This window comes from Larimichthys crocea, chromosome XV (assembly GCF_000972845.2).
Source record: "Larimichthys crocea isolate SSNF chromosome XV, L_crocea_2.0, whole genome shotgun sequence".
In the NCBI taxonomy this organism is placed as follows: Eukaryota; Metazoa; Chordata; class Actinopteri; family Sciaenidae; genus Larimichthys; species Larimichthys crocea.
This window is the reverse complement of record NC_040025.1, coordinates 13,969,958-13,994,490: the sequence shown is the minus strand read 5'-3', so window position 1 is coordinate 13,994,490 and position 24,533 is coordinate 13,969,958. Positions and strand designations below refer to the sequence as shown.

General features: G+C 42.4%; 1 protein-coding gene across 3 annotated transcripts; it reads right to left on the bottom strand.

Moving 5' to 3' along the window:
* Window positions 1-1,345: 1,345 nt before the first annotated feature.
* On the bottom strand, window positions 1,346-22,715 carry acss2 (acyl-CoA synthetase short chain family member 2). 3 transcript variants are annotated; one of them, XM_010754922.3, is made up of 19 exons: window positions 22,078-22,715; window positions 21,188-21,383; window positions 13,719-13,810; window positions 13,506-13,609; window positions 13,355-13,427; window positions 11,282-11,357; window positions 10,462-10,573; window positions 9,291-9,338; window positions 7,045-7,182; window positions 6,767-6,937; window positions 5,624-5,757; window positions 5,370-5,502; window positions 5,191-5,247; window positions 4,289-4,369; window positions 4,077-4,185; window positions 3,877-3,945; window positions 3,600-3,776; window positions 3,411-3,485; window positions 1,346-3,290 (listed from the first exon to the last, which is right to left on the bottom strand). In XM_010754922.3, the coding sequence occupies exons 1-19, from the start codon at window positions 22,202-22,204 to the stop codon at window positions 3,163-3,165; spliced, it is 2,100 nt and encodes a 699-aa protein (XP_010753224.1). In that variant the 5' UTR covers window positions 22,205-22,715; the 3' UTR covers window positions 1,346-3,162. The 3 variants fall into 3 exon arrangements, with proteins under 3 accessions (XP_010753224.1, XP_019128063.1, XP_019128064.1); XM_019272518.2 differs by having other exon boundaries at window positions 9,291-9,335; XM_019272519.2 differs by lacking the exon at window positions 9,291-9,338.
* Between the last annotated feature and the right edge of the window lie 1,818 nt (window positions 22,716-24,533).

Below are 24,533 nucleotides of genomic sequence, written 5' to 3'. Positions count from 1 at the left end.
CAGCGATGAAACAGAAGCAAGCTGCTTCAAACATCAACGGAAAAAATGTGTATTTAACTAATTTAAGACAAATAAGCAGATTTAGTTTTAACTTCTGATAATATGGTTACTTACGCTATACAAGTGTAGTTTTCAGATAACCTAGCTACTCTTTCTGGAGAGGAACTCGTGATGGGAAGTTCGGTTCACTTTAGTGAGCCGGCTCTTTCGACTCAGCTCACCAAGAAGAGTCGGCTCTTTCGACTCCCAAACGGCTCTTCATTTTACCACACACACACACACACACACACATTAATATACATATATATATATAATTATATATATATATATATAATATATATATATATATATATAATATATATATATATAATATAATATATATAATATATAATACATATCATAAATACATATATATATAATATATATATATAATAATATATATATATATATATATATATATATAACAATTCAGCCACATTTAGTACTGTTTTGACTTATGATTCCTGTGTGTACACATATCACTTCAATTATTCAAAACATCCTCTGTACTGAAGTATTTTATTGATTTTCTAATATCAACTGACTCTTTGAACTGGCTCGTTCAGGACTGATACGTCACTCGTGCTATAGTTTAAACTATAGTTTATTAATGTTTTAACAATTCTTATGCAGGAGCCAAAATCTTCATGGGGTTATCCAGTAGTGTAAAGTAACTAAGTGCTTTTACTCAAGTATTAAAATACTTTTTTTTTGTGCTACTCCACTAATATTTTAGTTTTTACTCCGCTACATTTAACAAACAGCTGGAGTTACTAGTTATTTTTCAAATTAAGATTTTACATTAAAAACAAAAACAAACATAAAATACAGTTAGTTTATGTATACACCAGTGGCTGCTCTAGTTTGGCCCCACGGTCGTTGCTTTTGCTCAGTTTATCAAACTTCATTTAGTTTTTTTTTTTTTTTGTGTATAAACCTTTGTCTTTTTGTACATTTTGTCTTGTATAAATACATTAATTTAGCTGTGACAAAGTTAACACATTACATGTAATTACCACAACCACGACCAGTGAACTCAGAGTTAACAAAGCCAACTGATAACCAGCGTTGGACAATGACCCAAACAGAGCCAGAATAAGTGTCAAATTATTAATGTCATGTCTCTTTTTAGGACATTATAAAATGCTGAACACAATCATAGACTTACTGTAAATAAGTTTCCATTTAGACACCAGTTGTCAGAACAACGTGACTCAGTGGAGATGATTATGATCTCTATGAGCGTCCAGACAAATATTTCTGTGTCTAACAGTTTGTAGGAACAGGAACAGCCAGGGAGCGAGGATGAAAGGCAGCAGTCAAGTCCTTTTACTGTCATTTGCATACACATGATACAAACAGGAAAATAAACAAAACAAAAAAAAACAGGAACATTCTCTTTCCTTCACCCAAGGGTCAGACAGACAAAATCAGAATAAGCAGCTGCACTTTTTCTTTTTTAAAACATTAGATGCAATGATTAGCTTTGTACACCCAGCTCCACTGTCGCTCATGTTGGCACATAAAGACACACAAAGAGCAAATAATAAAACGCTGATGAAACCTGCACAAGTTCCTGCTTCTGGTTCATCATGTCACTCAAATAAAGTCGAATCACAGACAACAGAACAGCGGAAACCTTTCAAGACCCAAATCGGTTCAATCTGGACGTCGGCTGATTTTTAATCCACAGACCGGCTTTGAACACAGAGCGTGACGGGCATTTTTCTTTTTCCAATATCTAAAATAAAAAAATAAAATAAAAGATGGAGGAAATCTGGTGAGATTTTTCTTGCTTGTCAATAAATCTCATGAAAAGACTCAAACCAACAATGAATGTATCCGTTAACACGTGCTGTGCTTGACGAGCAGTTGTCAAAAGGTGCTAATACTTTTTCAACGTGTTTAAAATGATACGATGCCGATCAAATTATGTGAATTACTATTAACTTTCTTACAGATGTGTCTGTGCAGAACGTTTTGTGTGCGACACGATGACAGTTTTCACAGGATGTCTGATATATTTGTGTTCAGCAGGTGATGAAAACAAAAACGTTGTTGGTTTTGAACTTTTCATGAAACGAGAATAAAAATTTACGCTTGCCTTATCCTTTAAGATGACAACAGGAATAAAGCTGTGAATACCGACAACAATGATGGTTTCTTAACCGATTAAATATCTTAAATATCATTTTTAATGTACCATATCATGAGCCACACAGATTCTAGCTCCACAAACTGATTATTTTTTAAACCAGATTCAAAATCATACTTTGAGATAATTCCAGCCGTTAGGTACCTTATTTTGAGTCCACACAACTTAAAGCGGACAAGACTAAATTATAAAACAATTCAAACTTATTGGGAGATGTACGACAAATCACGTTTTTTTTTCCCTTTTCAACATCAGGCCTGCAGCTGGTTTAGGGTGGCGTTTTTGTTTTGTGTTGTCCTGAGAAATGTGGAGGTTGAACAGTTTCCAGCAGACTGACAGAAGAGCCTAACAAAGAAAAAGAACATACAAACAGAAATACCCAACAAATCCTATGTCAAAAATCAGTCTGAATAAAAACAAAGACACAAATCTACATATAAAAAAAAAATTACAATAGAAATTAGAGCTAGTAGAAATGTTTTGTTTTCTTAGATTTAGCTAATTATCAGTGTACGTAACGGTACTATGGCAGCGAGTGAGGGGAGGAGACAACGTGTTACAGGTAGCACTTCACATTCGCCTTATTCCAGCGTACAAACTCAGCACTGAACAAATATGAATGTAGCAGATTGCTGTGTGTTACTGGCTGAATCTCTGGGATAAAACCAGGTGAAGTGTTACTCTTTGTCATGGAAACAACCTCTGGCTTCTTGCTCTCTTTTTAAAAAAAACATTTAAGCCAACACACTTAAAGTGTGAAATATGAGCAGTAATCTAACATGTTAGTTCTTACATCTAAGGACCATGCGTTCACACCATCAGGAGCTAAAGGTTGTTTGTTGGACAAGACCGAGTTCACTGAATTCCTCCTCCCCCTCTTCCTCCTCTTCTTCCCTGGTTGGCTTTGTGGCCGCTGGTGTGCGGCTGCAGTCGGAGCCTTCCGGCAAAGATCATCCAGACGAGGCCCGTCACACGCCGGTGCAGCATCTGTTCTGGAAGAGCTGCTCGACAACCGAGGAGTCGGCCAGCGTGGAGATGTCGCCCATGTCTCGCTCGTCACAGGCGATTTTGCGGAGCACCCGTCGCATGATCTTCCCTGCAGAGAGCAGACGACACACGTGATGATGGTGACTCTTTGTCTGAACGTCCTTCTCCGTGGATAAAAACGACATTATTCATCATTCTTTTAAAACTTCTGTCACTTTGGTATTTTTACCAGATCGGGTCTTGGGGAGTCCTGGAGCTTCCTGGATGTAGTCTGGTGTCGCGATGGCACCGATCTTCTCCCGTACTGTGAACACAGAAAATAAACAGAAAAAACATGGTCATCAACATCAGAAGCTCTCCCTCCCAGGTAACGCTGGAGAAAAAACACTTGAGTGGAAAGAAAGCCATGTTTTCACACCTTGTTTTTTCAGTTCTGCCTCCAGCGTGCGGTTGTACTTCACTCCATCATTGAGAGTTACGAAGCAGTACAGACTCTCTCCTTTGACGGGATGAGGTCTGCCCACCACGGCAGCCTCGGCGACGGCCTCGTGCTCTACAAGAGCCGACTCCACCTCCGCCGTACTCAACAAGTGACCTGCAGGGGAAGGAAAGCGAAGAGGAGGTAAGATAACAGATCATCACAATTTATTCATTATTTAAAAAGTTAGAGACAACAGCTCTACACTCAGTCTTACCTGAGACATTTAGCATATCGTCTATCCTCCCTGTTATCCAATAGTATCCATCCTTGTCTCTGCGGCAACCTGTAAGTTAAGTAATTAGGATAAAAATCAAGTTTAAACAATTTGGAAGGAGACGAGGATAAAACGATAAAATAATTAAAGAGTATTATAGAGTAAAATATAATATTTTAAAACACTAAGACGTCTCTCACCGTCTCCCGTCACGTAGTATCCCGGGAACTTCTTGAAGTAGGTGGTTTCGAACCTCTGATGGTTTCCGTACACCGTCCTCATCACGCCGGGCCACGGCTGTTTGAACACCTGATCGAAGGATGAGGAAGCGGGAAAGTGATGAACACACGTGACGAGTTTAAAAACAGTTACGAGCATGGTAAAAGAGATGTGGAAGAACAATGATCCGAACCAGGTATCCTTCACTCGGCCCCTCCAGCTCCTCTCCGGACTCATTCAAGATCGCCGGCACCACTCCGAAGAACGGGAACGTCTGCAGGTCAGAAAAGGACAAACTTCTTTACTGTGGACGCTTTTTATATCCACCAAACAATCTAACAACTGGACATATACGTACAGTTACAGCTTGTACAGGCTGCAATACGTGAACCTTGTTATTCATGACAACAAATCAGGAACCACAGACGAGACTGACTACGACCTCCTGTTATGATAATTAGATCAACTTTCTTAAATTAACGTAATTTAGGGTGCTGTTGGTCCACCTCGTTAATGCATGAGCTGCCTTGTTTGTGTGCAGACAGTTTGGTGAATTTTGGAAATGAGTACATCGATCTTTTTCTTCAATATATTTTGAGTTGTTGGGTGTCATCCTTCATCAGATTTACCACTATGAGCTTAAAAATACAACACGTGAAGTTCTCGGACGTAGGAGCTAAAGAATCGCGTCGCATCTTATCATAATTAAGCAACGAGTTAGTCAGTACATCAGGCATGTCTTAAAAACTTTCAAAAGAAAACCGTCCTTATATTGAATTCATGTTCTTATGATTGTCGGCATGAAATTATGGCTGAAATCAATATGAAGAGTAAAAATAATCATTTTGTAGTCTTGTCTTTGTTTATGGCATTTTTTTCTACAGCGCCTCGTCGCCTGTGTATGCCACATTTTGTTTACATGGAAAACAAGTTATCAAAACTAAGAATTCATAAAAATGTTTCACTCATTTATTAATTCGAGCTCCAACATGTTCTTCTATTGAATCTTTTTAAAGTTTAAACCTCTCTAAAGCTTTTTGAATTCTCATGTATAAATACGTTTACTAAAATACTGAAGCACTTTAATTTACTCACAGCTGATCCAGGTTTCATGGGTGTGGCTGCAGGTAAAGGAGTCAACACATGTCCACCCTGAAATCCCAGAGAACATCCAGTTAGAAATGTTTTTAGTCCCACGTGTGTGAATAGAGTGTCACAACAAACTTCTGGATATGAATGTTATGATATCTGAGAGCATACCAACTGTAACTTACAGTTTCCGTCTGCCAGAAAGTGTCGACGATGGGACACCTCTTCTCTCCCACCACGGTGTAGTACCACTGCCAGGCCTCAGGGTTGATCGGTTCTCCCACCGTCCCCAAAACCTTCAGAGACTCTCGTTTATACCTGCAGACAGAGAAGAGCAGCTGAAGTTAGTGACTGACTGCAGAGCATCACTTTCCTGTTGACGATAATGATTTTTTACTTCCTGAATACAGAATAAAACGAGCATCGCTGGACAACTCACTTCTGCACCGGCTCGCTGCCGTACTTCATCAGCAGCCTGATGGCGGTCGGAGCCGTGTAGAACTTGGTCACGTGATATTTGTCCACAATCTCCCACATACGACTGACATCTGGGTAAGTAGGCAGGCCCTCGAACTGAAACACAGTCAGCAAACAAAGTCAGAAACAGTCAAACTAGGGCTGAACATCGGCATTCGCCTCCTTAACTGCCATCGGCTGTTAAGTGTGCTGAGGAGAAACCTCTTTTTTTTTTTTTTGAGTCTCCGAAACCCTGAATACGTCTCTGGCGAATGGTTTTGGTCCGTCCTGCACGCGACTTCAAACTCCACCAAGAGCATTTCAGGAGCGAGCGTTTTACCCGCCAGACTTTGTTTACCCGCTCAGATTTGGCCATTTTCCCGGTGTATGTTCTTCTAAACATGCTTCTACATGTGGAAATATGCTACGTAGTCAATTAGTTTCATTAGGGTGTTTTATTTTGAAAATCCACCGGATTCTCTTTGCTTTTTCTGTGCCTGGCTTCCGCGCGCTGGAGAGGTGCAGCCGAGCTGAGCCGAGCGTAGAGACACTTATGCAGTTTGCAATACATGTAAAAGAAATATTCACAGTCATACAAAACGATGAAAAGCAGAGCAGGCTGTCTCACTGCAGTTCATCCGATCATTACTGACTTCACCTAACAATGACGCAACCAGAGCTTTATCAGTAAACCCTGTAACGATGACGCCTGCTGAAGCTGTAAGATGACACAGCTGATCTGATCTGAGGACAGCTCATCTCCTGTTTCAACTCACAACAAAGATCACTTTATTTTTTCGTCTATCACTCAAAGAAATAAATCAGGTGTTTCCTTCAGTGTCAGTTTTCATGTTAGTCGTATCCAGTCAAAGCAGACGCACATTTCACAGCCACGTTACCTGGATCAGGTTTTTAAAACTCGCTATGAAACAGGCGTTGACCATATCCATACGTGAAACCAGCGTTCCATACATGACACTATAAATATAAAGGACTCTGTTGGCCAGTATTCCTTTTGTTGCAGACAAATCAGAAACCAGCTGCCGTCCATCACAATAGAGCGACCACCAGCCAAGTTTAAAAACAGGAAGTGGAAGTAGTCCACCGCCCCTCGGGCTGCACTCACCAGGACGCTGGTGGCCCCGTTGGCCAGCGGGCCGTACGTGATGTAGGAGTGTCCGGTGATCCAGCCGATGTCCGCCGTGCACCAGTAGATGTCGTCAGGCTGGTAGTCGAACACCAGTTTGAAGGTGGCGGCGGTGTAGAGCATGTAGCCGCCGACTGTGTGAAGAACTCCCTGAAGAGGAGAAGAGCGGGGAGCAAACCAGCTGAAGGGACTTGAACACACCACGAGTCGAACGGCTCATTTAATCCACAACGTGCACATCTGTGTGTGTGTGTTACCTTTGGTTTGCCGGTTGAGCCGCTGGTGTAGAGGATGAAGAGTTGATCTTCAGACTCGCACCACTCGGGTTCACACTCATCTGAAGCTCCGCGTACCAGAGTGTGCCAACACAAGTCCACCTCAGGGTTCCACGGGACCTGATATCAACACACACACAGATTAAATGAACACTTTAGTATAATCCCCGTCAATCCGCCACTAAATATCGCTCAAAACGTCCCTACGAGCTTTAAACGTGTACAAAAGTAAAACAAAGTTAGTCTGACAAACGTGAAAACTGTAGATCTGAGTGAACAAAGCAACAAGAGAGTTGTTAGAGAAGTTACAGACATACAGGTTTTGTTGTAACTTATGTGCGTCAATCAGAGCTGGGTCACTTCTGTTTGATGTGGTTAAAGAATGACAAAGATAGGCGTAGAAACCGCCTGGAAATCTTTGGACTGACAGAAAGACAGAAGAGAAGAGAGAGCTCAAGATAAGGAAGGATAAGATAGAAAGATTTAAGTTCAGATAGACGAGCAGGGGAAGATACAGACGGAGAGATTCAGTCATAAAAGAAGTCATGAGTCTAGAAGAGTGAGACCCAGATCTGATGTCCACTCATCATACATCTCCCATAATGCAGTTTTCTTTTATGTTAAACATCACGTTGGCAGAGCTTCGTGTTTCTAAGTGTTTCCTGTGTGATCAGGCGGTTCTGAATTATTATTTGAACCGGACTGAACCGCATTCATGTTGAAAAGATGTGCAGTACAGAATAATGTGGCCACTGACGAGAGAAAACACAAAGCTCTGCCACAAAGTCTTTATTCAGATACAACCAAGTTACTCGGGAAGAATCAGGAGTCTGTTTGTGTCTGCATCTTACAAACACAAGGCAGAAGTTACAGCTTTCGACGTTTCTGAATTTGAATACAATTCCAGAAAAGAAGAAGTCGAGGTTGAGACGTGGGTGATGTACAAAAAGATAACGCACGAATTGATGCTGAAATCGATAAGAAGACAGTAAAAATAACTAATTTTGTGGTGTCATTGCGTATTACACGGCTACTCATTAAAATAAATAATTCGTTTGGACGAGTCACTTTTGTAAAACGGCATCGCCAGGATACGATCACACTAAGTAAAGGTCGTTCGAGGCTGTCATGGGTTTATTCCGCAACAATGACCCACTCGCTGTACATTACATGATCTTTACACGGCTACTCACAGCGATCAGCAACACCTTTCAGGTTTATCTGGATCATCTGTCCAGCGACAACTTTTTCTGTTTTGTTTCACTCTTGCTGCTCTCAAGCTACTTTCAGCTAAAAAGCTCTATGAACTACTGTGGACTACCTGCTCAGCAGCAAACAGCAAACAGACACAGTCAGAGACTAGCTCATGAACATAGTGGAGCAAAAACCGAGCTACGAGAGAGTGAACATGGACTAAAAATCAAATGCAAACATCCGACCCCTGATTCTTCCCGGCTTGTGGTGTGCAAGTAAAGGAGAGAAGTGTTATATCAGTTATATTAGTAAGAAAAACACACAACCTGTGAGAGACAGCAGCTAATTTTGTGCAAATAAAATCTAAAAAAAAAAAAAAAAGTGTTCAACTCGGCCAAGAGTGCAGCCGAAGGGAAGAAGTGTTCAACCTCAACATAAAGAGTTTACAACGGATACAAAAAGAGAAACGGTGTTAATACAAATTCCACTTCTAGAGAATTTACATCTTATTCCAATGAATTCAGGCAGTCCAGCAAACATTTCCCATCTTTTATGGTGCAATATCGTTTCTGTAAAATTACACTGCAGTCTTCTTTAATCTCTTGATTTTGATTCTTCTGCAGAGCGATTTGTTAAACTTTGTGGGGTGATTTTTAAAGCCGACACGGTTTCGCAGATCATATTTTCGGGAAAAACGTTTTTCATGATCGCAGATGTAATCTGGACTGTCACAAATCATTGGAATAAACTGCTGTTGATTGGTAAAAACAATAAATCAGCATTCGTTTTTTAGGGTTTCTTAGATTTAATTATTTTAATAGAGAAAATGCATCTAGAATCGTACATTTAAAGTGTTAACAGGTGCTGAAAAACAACAAATTAAATGTCCCTAAAAATCTGCTTTCTTTGTTTATTCTTTTCACCCAACAGCAGTGATATGAAAACTCTGCTCGAGAGTGAAATTCCCGTTAAAAAGGCACAAACAAAAAAAGGTGTTATGGGGGTTCAGTGGTGGGAGGAGGGTACGAAAATACCTGCGGGACAGGACGTGTTTTCTTTACTCTGCCTGTTTGTTTGTCCTGCTGGACGGGATGGAAGAAAGGAGGAAGAGGAGGAGGAGGAAGGAGAAGTTAATGAGGGAGAGAGGTTATTTTAAAAACCCCAAATAATAAATGCAAAATTAAAGAGAACAGGTGCACAGAGACACGTCTGTAGAGTTTCTCGAGGTCGATTTTGGACATTAAAATCATACATACAAACGAAGCGAGCTTCGCAGAAAAATTCCTGGATGTATTTTTCAAATTTTAAAGTCTCGGGAGTCTAAATAAAGAAATCAGGCATAAACTGTATTTAAAGGATAAGGCTGACTCTACTTCTTATTTGTATTTGACTTGTTGCCTGTGTCTCAACTCCATTGGTTTCTACTGGAGACGTAAGATGGAAGCAGTACATTCGTTGGGTACTATTGTGGGGGGGGGGGGGGGGGTTTATTCCTTTATTGTTTCTGACTGTAGCGAGAGAGGAAAGCAGGTGGAGCGAGAAGGACCACAGGCTGGAACTGAACCGGGCCGCTGAGGTTGGGACTTTGAATATGGGGCACTCCACCAGGTGAGCGTCCACTGGAAACTATTTCACATTTGCTGCTATAGTGAGTATTTGTGTCAGCAGGACGGCGTGTGACTGAGTCAAAATAAAGTACTGTAAGAGTTTCTGGAGATCTGTAGCTTTAATAAACAATATTTGTTAACATCATCACAAACCTGCCCAGCAGAGAGGAGTGCTGTGGGTAAATGTGGGTCGAGCACACCTCCCAAACCTCGATGTGTAGCGAGAACCTGTACGTCAAGCTAAACGTTCGGTTATTCCAACGTCCTGTCGAGACGTCATCTCCATCATGTCACCTGGCTGAAATTTATATAAGTTGCCTGATTTCTTATCGCGCGACACGCTCTCCTGTCAACATGCAAGTTGAACATCTAAACTGTATTTTGGGAACACAGACGAACGACACCGTGATGCGACAGATGAAGACACAGGAATCATATGAGAGTTGAATTAGTAAAATTAATCTTAATTACACGTTAGATGAAACGCAGACGGGTTTGTCAGTTTTACTGACAAACATAAAAGAAGCAGAGCGATGATGATGACGACATCACAGAATAATGTTTGGTCCCAGTTTGGGTTTTTCAGTTTGTGGTTTACCTGCAGATCCGGGCAGGATCGCTTGGCTGGAGGAGACTGAGAGCCCAGAGGAGTCTCATCGGCTTCTTTGGACAAGTGCTTCAGCATTATACACCTCTGTACTGGGAACCCCCTGCAGAGACAAAGACGTGACGACCATTAGCACCGTGTATCCAGTAATCTTTCCGTCACTCCTCTATGATTCGTAATGAAGTAACTTTTCATCCTGTTAATGACGGATCTCTTCACATCCAAACAAGATGACTCCGTTCAGTTCTGCAGGAGACTGTGCGGATGCCTGACGTATGGAGAGTTTCACTGAGGTTACGGAGGCTGCTTTCTCCATTCTAACTTGTCAACAGCTTGAAAGTTTGTTTCTATTGTTTTCCTTTTGTATATTTATTTAAGCAGAATCAGGATTTTATATGAAATAGCAGGTCAAAACGAGCAGGAAAACATGAGGCGGCACCAGAAAGACAAAAAAAAGAGAGAGATTAAACCAGGTCAGTTCAGTGTTACCACAGTGAAACCATACAGGAGAGAGGAAAAGAGACCTCAGAGGACCTCAGGGGGAGGTCAACACCTGAAAATGATTGCAAGTCTGTCTCGAAGTGGACGACCTCTAAAACATCCCCAAGTAAAATGACACAACAAACATAACATGTGGGGATTTGCAGACGTCTCCTGCTGCATCTGGGAGACATGAAGCACGAAGCGTCATAAATACATAAGAATTATAATGTGTATTATAGCACAGCCCGGAAGCACAAGGGTCTCTGTGTGTAATTACTTGACGCTGCATTTGTATTTGTGTGTGTGTGTGTGTGTCTAGACGGCTTACTTGTCTCTGCATTTCTGCAGCGCTTCATCAGCTAAGAGCTTCAGGTTGATCAGCTTATCTCCTCGATAGAAGCCGTCTGAACGAATGAGAGAGAGAAACAATGAATGAAACATGAACTCGCTCGCTCAGGATTTCAGCAGACGGGAAATAACATGAGCAGAGGTGTTAACATAAGCTGCTGGAGGTGGTACGTCTGTTTTATCAAACATCCTCAATGATCTCAGCGCCGCGTGGATGTTCGGGTAGCTCCGAATGAAGACTGTGGACTTTGTCCTTCAGCTCTAACGATGTGATTAAAGTGTTAAGATGGACCTCCACCTCTCGTTTAACCCTCCAACTCTGTCCTTACAGTCACACGCTGCATCCTTCCTTTTCTTCTGCTTGTTGTTCTGCTTATTTATTTATTTCTTAATATTCAACCAACGCTGACACACAAACAAATGTCTGTAGCGAGAATAAAGAATCAGATTTCAGCATGTAACTGGATTATTTTAACATTACGTGAGTACCAGAGAGGAAGAGGTGTAATAACAAACACCTTTCCAGGAGAAACATTCGTACTGAATGAAATACTTTTATCGTATTTACAACTATTCGATCGGATCATGATGTATAACCAAATATCAAAACCAGGCCTCACATAGCTTTAGATTTAAAGAACTTTTAAACACGGTAATTTAACTATTTTATGGAAAACATTATTATTATTATTGAATGCAGAAACATCCCTGATGAAGGCAGGACACAATAATGTTTAAACTACATAATTAGCTCAGTGAAGTGCGAACAAGTCTCAGGTCAGTTTTAAAGCAGCCGCTGCAGTTTTATTAGAGTTTACAAAACTTTATGTGTGGCAGTAAAAACCCAACGAGACCCAGTGCAAACTCCGTTTCAGCATTCAAGCTCTCGTTGCTCTCTTTACAACATCATAAAACTCTGAGTGCACCGTCGGCCACCCCCTCGAGCTAAAGACGCTGATCTGCTTACAGGACTTCTGTGTGTGTGTGTGTGTGTGTGTGTGTGTCATTAACTCCGTGGATTAACAGGTTTCTATCCCCAGACTCTAATCCAGCTAACAAGACTTTGATTACTGGTCACAGTTTAGCGCCTCATGATACTCGAGATACGAGTTCTGCTGAGCGAGACGCTGAAGCTCTCCTGCTCCGTCACTGCTGACTTCAGATTCTTCAGTTAATTAAATGGAAAGGCAATCGACTCGAGGGCAGAATGAATCACTGTGACGCAGCCTTTAATAAATACGGAGCAACAGATCGGACCAATAACTTCCTGCATCTGTAGTTTTGCCACGTCAGTCCATCTGCGAACATTTTCTGACTTCCTGTTTGTTGCTCTCAGCTTCACACCTCGTTGGTTCCTACTGAAGACCATTTTAAGATTCCCAAAATCTGTCACGACGCAGAGAAAGAAGAAACATCGAGCCCTGATACACGCAGACTTGTTCGCAGATGCATTCACGGGATTTATTGACGATATTTGTTTGGATTAGTTGGATTAAATGTAGAATATCACCTGTTCCCCAGAGTTTGACAAATGACGTGATTTCTCCCAGTGTACAGAGGAATTTTACCCGAGAATAAAAACTGAACGTAGTTCATGCTTTGACCATAAAAACACATAAAAACATTTGTTGTGTTAACTAACCGATCGACTCAGCTGTAAAACTTTCACGTTCTGTGTTCTGAACAGAGCGACTGATTCAATGTTTCTGGGTAAACAAAAATGATATTTACTCGTTCTTATGAAGCTCTTTCTCTGTGGGATCATTTCTATAATGTGACAATCTGACAACAATCTGACCCTATCGGTGAAAACAACGAGTACTTTTTAGATGGATGGTGCAGAATCATGTTGCAGCTTATTTCTTGGACCCATTTAAAAACTTGTTATGCTCATTGGTCAGCTGTGAAAACAGGGTTAACAAACACTGCATGGACGTGCAAATGACGCGAGGTGAACACAGAGGCGCCGATCTGAAGCCGGTGCAGAGTCGGTGTCTTCACGTCAGCAGGTGATGTGTTTGGTGTCAGGGAGGTTTGAGTTTAGCAAACCCACCTGCTGTGATGAGCAGCGAACACTGGGAGTCCATGATCCTCTCACACAGAGACTCAGCAGAGAAACCTGCAAACTGGAAACAGCAGCACACACGTTAACACCTTTGTCTCTAACGAACCACGATGCACCGTGCATGCGTCGGTGCACTCACCACTATGGAGTGGACGGCGCCGATTCGGACACAAGCCAACATTGCGACGACCAGCTCCACCACCATGGGCATGTAGATGGACACACGGTCGCCTTTCTTCACTCCTGCAAAGACAAAGCGAGTGCGATCAAGTCACAGATACGCAGGAGAAAAAGGTGGATAACTCCTGTTTTACTGCAATACTATGGAGATCAGGTAGATCCCTGAACGCACCCTGAGACTTCAGGACGTTGGCAAACTGGCAGACTCTCTGCAGCAGCTCTCTGTACGTCACCGTCAGCTCATCTCCGGGCTCGTTTCCTTCCCTGAAACAAACATATTCAGAAATATTGGTTTCTTAACATCTGGACAATAAACTTCAGCGATCTTAACCCGAGTCACTCGACTCCAGAGGTTTAATGCAATCACTTAAATCAATTTTATTTGTCCATTTTCCTCTGAGGCTTTACAATCTGTACAGGGAGTGACACCCTCTGTCCTTAGACCCTCGGTTCCAGTGAGGAAAAACTTGCCCACAAAAAACCTTTAACAGGGAAAAAAAACAATAAAAATCAATATACATAAAAATAACAAATACAAAAAAGCAGCTTTGGAAATGGGAATTATGTCAAATGTTTTTCATTTTTCAGCAACTTAATAATGTGACAGACAAAAAAAAAAATGAAATATCGTTTTAATTATTAGAACCAAAGAAGAAAACATGCATGTAGTGTTTGGCGTGGTCGGCCCGGCAGCACAACCGTAACGTATCGAACACAGAAAACCTCGAAACATAAAGCCACAAATCTAAACTGTCAGAGTTTGTAAGAGTTGTGAAACTTCTCAACTTTCCTCTTTTTCACAACAGAGTTTCTTCTTGGGCGTTTCAGGAAGTGCACACTTGCAAAAGTGTCATTTCAGGTCACGTACACACTGAATGAGTTGTGACAGCTCTGTCTCTCCACATTATTGAATTACAGCCATTTTCAGTGAGCGCGCTCTCGCTTGTTTCGCAGTCTGCAAACTGAAAAACGTGACCGACAAACCGGCACTGATGGAGTCTGAAAGAGTTCAGTCAAAACATAGAAAGTCTCTGCTCGTACCTCCAATATTAAATATATAAAACGACATGTACAATTACACACAGTACTCGATAAACTGCAGGGTCGATTATTTTCAGTATAAATTAATCCGTCAATCAAAGCTGAAATAATGAAGCGATCATCAGGAATGTTCGTGGTCCAAACAATTAATCAGTTAACTGAGGAAATAACCAACAGATGAATCGATGCTGCAGCTGCTCATGTTCAGGAGCTTCTGTAAGATGTTAAATATGTAATGAAACAGTGAATCTACTCAGCTCTGTCCACATTAGTCTACAGTATAAACTACATCAACCATGGCTCACTGTTAGAAGTGTTTGAATGGACCATAGCTGTCATATTGTTTTGTACCAACAGGAAATGATGCAACAAATGCATCGACAGACATCAATCAAACTGAAAACTAAACTTAAAATTTATTTCCAAACTTTTCCAGACAAATTCAAATCTATAAAACACTCAAAAATGATTTCTTTTCTATTTTGCTTCTTTCTCTAGATGAATGCTTAGAACTGGTCTGTGTACTATTTGTACAACGCACTTAAGACTCAAAGGTTAAGTGCACCTGAGGGTAAGCTGGCTCAGGCCGACCACAAGTAAAAAGACGAGGAGTCGATAAAAGAGAGAACGAGTGCGAGTGCATTAAGCGAACACTTCGGGGGAGAAACCATGAATGTAAGGAGACAAAGAAGAGTGTAAGAATCAAAACTCGAGAAGAAGTGAAGCGTTAAACGCACCATGAAGAGGAAAATTACAACTACACGAGATGATGATCTGAACTCAGCACAGACAGATGACGTGATAAAACATTTCTTATGAGTCTGTAAGAAATCCAAGCTGAGACACGTCCTGAACCGTCTCTGCGTTTAAAGTTCATCATGTTTCATGCTCCACGGTTTAAGCTCATACGGCAGAACAGATTGGCAAAGAAGGAAGCTGACCCAGCCTTCACCATCACCGCCAAACACTTCACCTAGTCTAGGATGTGTAGTTCTGCAGCTTCTCTCGCCTCTGTTGCCTAACCGGTGACGGCAGTGTTGTACACAAGCTTCAACGAAAACACGCGATTGCTAAATATCCGTCTTTCAGCAAGCAGCGAGTTCTTACAGCTTCAACTCAAGGAGTGGAAACGATCCAGAAAAAACAGCCAACGCTGTGTGTGTGTGTGGATTCCAGTCGTGTTTCTCAATACGGTATTTGTAAGTGTGTGTTTTGGTGGGAGTGGCGCTCGCACAGTGAAAGGTCTCTGTGACCCAGTTGGCTGATGGTAGTTGTAGCGTTCAGACACTGCGATGAAGCTCTGACCTTGATAATCATTTGAAACACATATCTGAGCCGCGGTGTCCGCGCTCACAATGAGGTCTGCATGAATCCAGTCTGGCTCGTGTCCTGTGTGGAAACATTTGGACTAAATTACAGGAACCTCACGGTGCCACACCGGGCTGGTGTCAAAACAAGTTCCCCAAAGTCGACGAAGCAGGTCGACGGTTCCAGTCTTTGCTTTCAGAGTTGAGAGATTACTCATCTCTACGACAACCATAACACATTTCTGCACTCAAACTGACAATAAATGGACTTTTATCAGTTTTAAAAGGTTAAATAAGGTTTATTTTTATTGTTGATTAATCTGTCGACCTTTTTCTTGATTAACTGAGAAGTTGTTTGGTCAGAAATTGGTGAGAAATGTTGATCAGTGGGTCCCCAGAGTCCAAAGTGACGTCCTCAAATGTCTGGTTTTGTCCACAACCCAGAGATTTTCAGTTTACCGCCATAGACGTGGTTAGAGTTGAGATTTTAAAAAGCTCAAATCAGAGAATCTGGATGTCTTTTCTTAATACTCAAAACGAATCATCGCCTACTAAAACAGTTGGAGATTGACTACTCATCTATTAATTATTTGATCGCTTCAGCTCTAAATCTCACATTTACATCTTTAACCTGACAGCAGAGTATAAGGACGATCCGTGCATGAAACTCGAGAGAGCTTTTAATTTGAAACGGATACAGGAAGTAGGTTGGTCTGAGTACCCCACCTCTAGTATAAATATAGGACGCTCTTACTTCCCGTTTGAGTAATATGGACGTGAGCTCATGCAAAACACGTGGTGGCTTTCTTTGGTGGCGGCGACGAGTGAATTTCGCCCGTGTCATATCACTGAAGTCGATCTTATCGCATTTATTCATGGTTTGTTTGACAGATGACGTGGCTATAGATTTTAATCTTGTTTGAAATCCAGTCAGGGTGCGCCCACACGTCCTTTAAATAGAAGCGTTGAAACATCTCTTCGCCTGCTTCCCGTCGTGATGATTCTTTGTGTACTGCAGACTCAAGTCAGACAATCACGTTAAATTAAGTGTATGACCTGCCGTACTCTGCTATCAGACGACTGGCTGACGCTCTGACATGAGAAAGAAATAAAAGTGCTGCTAATAAGCAGAGTAAGAAAGTGTGCAGCGTTTCTGGATGTCGTTGATGTGTGTCTCTCTCTTTGCATCGAGTCTGAACTTCATGTTTTTAAATGCAGCGTGGGCTGCCTGAGGGTCAAAGGTCACAGACATTCAGAGATTTCTCTGAATCTTTGAATAATATTCTGGATTGTAGACGGTGAAATCTAGAAACTCATTCGAACTGTGAGTCGACAAACGTTCTTAAACTGTGATGAACCTGAATTACAGTAAGAAATTAACAGCAGACGGTCAAAGTTTCAAAGTTTATTTTGCACTGCTAAATGTGAAAGTACAAACCTTTTAATCCTAGATATATAATATTTTATATCTTAAATAAATAAAGATCTTTGTGTTGTGTTGGACTGTTAGTCAGACAAAACAAACTAAAGACAGCACTTTAATGTTTTATAGACTAAACGACTTCATAAATAAATGTGACTGTTGATTCTTTATCTTAATAATTGTAATTTCTGATTATTTCTTCACACGTTGCACATGCACTGTTTGCATGCTGGAAACAAACCCTTGAGTGAGTGAAGGTCATCGAACATGTTTGTTTGCCCGGCTACGCTGCCTGGAAACATTAGGAGTGATAACGGCACACACACCTATAAATACACAACAGTAAAGCCATTTTCAGCACTGTGGCTTTAAATGTCAGTGACCGGTGAGGAGATACAAACATTTTCTTTTGTATGAGGAAGCTAAAAATAAACGAGCATGTTAGAAAGGTGAAGAAACGGAAATAAACGAGCTGTTCGGTGTAAAAGAAAGAACATGATGTGAAACAGAGACGAGTTATCTGCCTTTTTATTTGGACTCACTCGGCTGCAGATCACCGAACGTCCTCTGAGCCTCAAACAGCATCGGGATTGGTTTTCAGTCAAAGTGGCTCAAAAATTAAACAAAAAATGAATTAATGTTTCAGTTACTGAGGGTCCGACCTTCATTAGAGGGCCTGAGGCCTCAACATTCATCCAAAACGCTGTTCAATCGAACAGAATATGAAATATCCATAAATATGTCACTGATTGAGTGAAAGCTTGGACACCGATGGATTTACCGATCCATAGTTACAGCTGTAAAAACTCTGGACTAAACTTTTCGTGCAGACAAAAGTCCCCTCATGTGTAAACCCACAGCGAGGATCACATGCCTCCACTTACCCCGGCCTCTCCCCGGATAACCTCGCTTCAAAAAGCTCAGCGCTGTCTGACTGCGTTTGCCTCTGTGGCTTCATCGCTCACATCAGGACACATCAGTGACCCGAGGCTCGGCACAGAGAGAGAACGAGAGGAGAGGAGAGTGAAAGGAAGAAAAGACGACGATGAAAAGAAAGTGACGTGAAGTGACACGGAGAAGAACGGGAACGAGTTCAACGTCTGAGCAAAGAAAGAAAGAGATGGAGCAGTGAGATGAAATAATGTCTGTCCTCTTTGTGACGTTCTGATATTAACATCCAAACATTGTGAGCTCCACAACCCTGACCACGCCGTTCATTCCAATATGTGAAGAGACACAAAATGTTTGTTTTTCTGGTTTTATCTGGATCATTCGTGCTTCTAGTCATCGTGGTATTTACTTGAATATTGTCTGTTATTTTGTACTTCTACAACAATCAAATAAATGATGATTTATCAACTGTGAACCGTGTCCAGAGTCAAACCTGCGCGCTCACAGTCCAACCTAGAAAAAATAATCCACACCTTCATTTTCTCCTCTCTCCGGTATCAGAAAGAAATCACTCTCGCTCTCCAAACGACTTTCTCTTTCTTTCTTTCTTTCTTTCTTTCTTTCTTTCTTTCTTTCTTTCTTTCTTTCTTTCTACGACAATTTTAGCGTCACTCCATCAGCTTCCTGTGAGTTTTAGGATTGAGATGAAGATTTTACTGATGATTTTTAAAGCTAATTAAATAATTTATTTAGGCAGAAATTCAGATTCAGGTTCTCACGTGAAGATTTTCTCTGATTTAGAAGTTCAGTTTGGGCAAAAGAAGTTATTTGTTGGATTCTTAGAAATCAGCATTATTTGTATTTTCTGACTTTTACACTTTTTAAACGGTTCATTGCAAAGATAATGATTAACTACCGTTAAAAATAAGAATTAAATGAAGCTCACAACTATAAATAACTGCGACAAACGTGATCTTTAACAGTCTGTAACTAAAAATTATTTTAATCCATCTAGTTATCAGTGTCCTCGAGGCCAACGCGTCAAGAAATGTCTCGTTTCGTTTCATGTGCTCGAGGGGGTCGCTGCTGTATTTAAAGCCTCCTCTGTGTGTGTGTGTGTGTGTGTGTGTGTGTGTGTGTGTGTGTGTGTGTGTGTGTGTGTGTGTGTTCGCTCTTTGTGAGGGGGTCTCCTCTGTGAACACAATGCCAGGATTGAACACCAGCAGATGGAATGAATGGAGCTGCAGCCATCCTCCCTCCTTTGTCTTCCTCACATACTTCTCATTATTCTCCCTCTTCTCTCTCCTCCATCTTTGTCTCCACCTCTCTCTGCTCAGCTTCATTTCCTGACACTGAGTCAAACACTTTGGAAGAACATTAACGTGAAGTGAAAGCTTCAATAAAACCTCTGACAGAAGAACCAACTGTTAAAAGTGGGAGCACAAACTCACAATAAGCCTGAAAGTATTTGTTTGTGGGTGGACGAGCAGGAAAAACACATTTCTCTCCTGATTATCTTTCACGTCCTGACGTCCGTCAACTCTTCTGCCGTCAGCTCCAGGAAAAGAAGACGGTGGCTTCACGTAGTTATTGAGTTAGAGTGCGGAGGTGGAGGGTAATCAGATTACAGAGAACCAACAAACTATGAATTACTGACTTTCTTTGAGGATGGCCTGAGCTTCTTCCACTGCTGAGTAGACGCCCTGTTTCATCGACCACCATCGGAGCAAAGCACTTTTTAAAAACACTGGCCGACCTCCAGCATGTAGAAAGAGGAATCTAAATCGAGTTAAACTTTGCAGACAGATCACAAAATCATCATCTTGTCAGGCGTTTGTGTCCGAGCACAGAGGTTCAGATCGATCAGCACGAGGTGGAAGACTCAAGGCCACACAGGAAGCAGAACGGCACCGCCGCGGTCACCGTAGCAAATAGAAGCCAGTCTAGTCAATGAGACTCACACCGGGCGCGGATCAGCCGTGGATCAGAAGCGTCCCAGAAGCGGCTCTCCGAGCCACGGCGCGAACTTTCCGCAGGATTTCTATTTCTTCCGCGAGCCGCGGCTGAACCTCGTAAATTTCAACAGAGCACTGCGCACCAGCCAGGAAATCCGACACAGAATCAACATAATAAACTTCCGCCCCCTTTCAAAATAAAACACAATACGCAGTTCATGTAGCTTTTTACAACTTCACATCAACGTTACGTCATGACCGGTGGCACCAGGTGATCAAAGATCGATCAAAGGGTCTCAACATGAACGATGAGAGACTAATTGTTGAAGTGGAACAACACACAATAATTTATGACACAACAGATGCTTTTTATAATCTCCTCCACGTCGGAGAAGCAAAGTCAGCTGTTTGTTGCTGTTGTTTTCTTTATACACCGTTTATCGCGGGGTCTCGCGTGAATACGGCCGGCTCGCTCCGCTGCCGTTCCGCTGCCGTTCCGCCTCCTGTGTGAGTCCCGTGTCAGTGTGCGAGAAGTGACTGTTTAGAAACCACAGCGGCTGCTGCTGAAGAGGTTAGAGAGAGTTTCTCCCTGAAAGACTTTCTGGATCAAAAAGATGTTTTTGTTCTTCGTCACGTTTTGTTGATCTGATTGGCTGAAATTTGTTTAGAAAGCGTCCAATGACATCTTAACAAGCTGGGACGATTCATGACTTGAATCTTTTTCTTCTTATGAAACATGAAACATGGAGTTCAGTGGAGTAACAAGTCGTTGTGAAGCTTCATAAACATCTCTGGGCCATCAACATCCTCTGCTGCGCTGTGGATCGATGGTTTTATGAGCGATGTCTCCGTTTAGTTTGCTTGTGTGTGTTATTCGGTGTTTACTCGGAAACTCTTGAAGCATCTTGAACTGCTCTTCACTTTCACTTTGTCGTTTGTGCAGCTACACCACCAGTCATGAAACACCGCTTCATAACACACTCTCACTTCTCTAAACACTGCAACCACACACACACACACTAACCAGTAGAAGGCCACTTTGTTGCCGAGCTTCCTCTCGTGGACGTTGCGGTCGAGGACGTTGTAGCAGATGTTGGTGGAGGCTCCGTCCATGCACTTGACGAATATTTCCCCTTTGGTCACGTCGAAGTTGTAGTCGAGGAACGGACCCGTGTGTTTGGTCTTCCAGAAGAAATCTTTGGCGACGTCGGCCCAGAACTCTGCAGGACAGGAAGTGAAGGTTTAGAGAGGGACACACCTGAAGGTGAAGAAGGACGTGAAGGATTTGGATTAATTAAAACTTTGAATCAGAATATCTGCGGTTTAACTTCCAGGACGACGACTTCAGAGCTCCTTTGAATAAAAACATCGTAAACTCTGAAACGAAACTTCACGTCACTGCGGCGACTGTGTGAACCGGTTATCTGAAGGTTATCTGAACGTTTCCTTCTCGTTAATCTCACCTGTTTCCTTTTATTAGGATCATATTCAGCGTTCATCATTAACCTTCTCTGGATCACAGTGATACATGTTGTAAACTTCAGGACAAACCGGTTTGTCGTCTTTCCTTTGTGCAGACGTGCTTTAAATCACGTTCCTCGGATCAGTAACACCAGGTGATCAAACGACGTAATAAAATCATGCAGCCTCTTCTGCTCACAGGTAACTCACAGGTAACGCTTCGCTGCTTGTTTCTGGGTCAAACTTTAAACACATTTCAGGATTCAGGGATGATTAAAGTTTCTAAATGGTCTGTGTTTAATGCGTCTGTGTGGGACAATGATTCAAACATCATTTAGTCTGCACACATGACATGAACTCTGGAGGATGTTTGAGGTGTTTCCTCTCATCACATCTTAACACCTTTAACCCTGCATGGTCAGGTGAGGTCAGGTGTCCTCCTCAGGTACTCACCATCAGGACTCTCGATGGACTTCAGGTACAGCTCCTTGTATCTCTCAAAGCTGGGGACGTGAGCCTCCTTCTTCAGCTCCTCTGACCCGTGGAACACGTCCTCCTTCGGGACTTTGTCGGGAATCATCTCGTCGGTGGATGAGGAGGTGGTTTGCGGGACGGAAGTCTGAGCTCTGCGGGACGGAAGTCTGAGCTCTGCGGGACGGAAGCTGCAGCTAGCCGCTAAAGTTCATTCAGACGTCTTGTTCCTCGGGAGGTTCGGTTCTGTTGTTTGGACCCGACACGTCCAGCTGTGACTGCACAGTGAAGTCCAGGTGAGTTCCGGTGCAGCTCGCGGTGGCTGTGGTTGGTCAAAGTCCTGCCGCGCGGACTCACGCGCGGACGGACGGACGCGGGTGAGCGGTCCTGCTAGGCTAACGAGGCTAAGCTACCTGTCAGGGATGTGGCTCCTCGCCGCGGCCCTGCTGCGTTAGCTCCACGGACTCACTGCCACCTCGAAGGGGAAGTCAACCGCGTCCTGTCGGTCGGCACAGAGCCGGGCATGCTGTCCTGGAGGCCGGAGCTGAAGCGTTTGTTCCCGCGGTCACCGTTAGCACCGTTAGCTGCCGCCGCCGCCGCTGCTGCTTTAGTGTGTGGCGCTGAACGCTCGGACCCAGCAGCCAATCACAGCGCGCGACGCATTCACGTAACCTATCGAAAGCTCAGAATTTAGAGCACTGACAGCGTTTGAATGGGACCTCACGTTGCGTTCAAGTGACGATGGTTGTCGTAAATGTTTATGTGTTATTAAGCTCGGAAAAAAGACATGTCAGCAGAAACACGCCTCAAAATAACATCAGGAATCTTTAATCAACAAAATCTGTTTATATGATTCAGCTTCATTAGGGCCCGAGCACGGCACGGCACGGCACGGCACGCTGCGAGGCCCTGTTGGATTTCTAACGCTGAACGACGTTTAAAAGTAAATCGCATTTCCGACGGCCCATATCCCCCCGAAAACTCATGAACATTCGCCCAAATTTCGCATTTTGGGGGTCACGCACATGGACGTGCGCATATGGCTCGACAGCGCCATCTAGATGTGTGTTTTCAGAGGGGCTTCTCGCCACGGTTTCATCCACGTGTACGAAACTTGGTGGGAGTATGTAACATGCCGAGACGCACAAAAAAGTCTCTTGGTGCCCCGGGCTACAGTGAAGCGTACGGCGTCCAATTTTTGTCAAATTTGGACCTTTCGTGTTTTTGGGGTCATTTCCAGGGGTCGCATTTGAACGAACTCCTCCTAGGGATTTCATCCGATGTGCTTGAAACTTGGCGTGTGTGTTCTCAAGGCCTCGACAATGAAAAGTTATCAAAATCACAACTTTTTATCAGAGGGCGTGGCCGTGACGGCGTGTCAAAGTCAAGAAAGATCGTTTCAGGAAAAAAACCAGACTCCATTGACTTTTGGGCTGATTTTCGGGCAGAACTGTTGCGCTATCATATACTTTGTCAGAGCTGTCTGAAACTTCACGGAACTTATATTATGAACAATTCGGCTGCATAATATCATTTGGTGGGCGTGGCAAAAACGCTCTATAGCGCCCCCTTGAACTTTTCTTTCAAACAGCCACGCCACAGTTTTGGACACAGAGTTATGAAATCTCAGCCGAATTGTAGAACATGGCAAGACCTACAGAAAAGTCTCTTGGAGCAATGGGCTACAATGAACAGGAAGCGAGATATATAAGAATGAAAATCGCCATTTTCTGTGTTTCGGGCTGGTTTGAGAAGGGGTCATGTTTGAACGAACTCCTCTTGGGATTGTATCCAAACCAAATGTATGCCGGGCTGCCCTTGAGCAAGGCACCGAACGCCCCACAACTGCTCTGTGTGGCTGCCCATCACTGCACCATCTCTGTCCACATTTGCATGTGAACCACATGTACATACACATGTGTGTGTGTGTGTGTGTGTATTTATTTTGGGTTAAATGCGTGTAAAATCCCTCGAGGGATTAATAAAAAGTATCTGTTCTTATTATTTATATAACAATCTACTCATAAGATAAGATAGACTTTAATGCACTGTGGTTCCTGTACAAGAAAAACATACCTCCTGTCATATGTGATATGTGCTAATATTAAAAGTATTGATATTATGTCATATTTATATAATATTCTTGTCTTTTGCACATTCTATCTACATTTTCTTATAATCATAGTATATTATCTATTGTATGTTTATCTTGTATCTTGTGTGTGTATATGTGTGTGTATATATTTACATACATTCTGTCTGTCTGTATGTACTGTATATATTCATATAGTCATATCCACCTACCTCCTGTGCAGAAAACAACCTGCTACATAAGATACAAGATATTTATCTTTTTTTAACATTCTGTCTTTAGAAAACTACAAGTTTCTGTCACTGTTGTCAAACTCTGCCCTCTAGTGACAACTTCATGTGTCGCA

Coding starts and splice junctions, on each gene's coding strand:
- acss2 (XM_010754922.3), bottom strand. CDS start 22,204: ATGATTCCCGACAAAGTCCCGAAGGAGGACGTGTTCCACGGGTCAGAG. Junction 10,574..11,281: donor CTGCAGAAATGCAGAGACAA/GTAAGCCGTCTA, acceptor TTGTCTCTGCAG/GGGGTTCCCAGTACAGAGGT. Junction 4,186..4,288: donor GGCCGAGTGAAGGATACCTG/GTTCGGATCATT, acceptor TCCTTCGATCAG/GTGTTCAAACAGCCGTGGCC.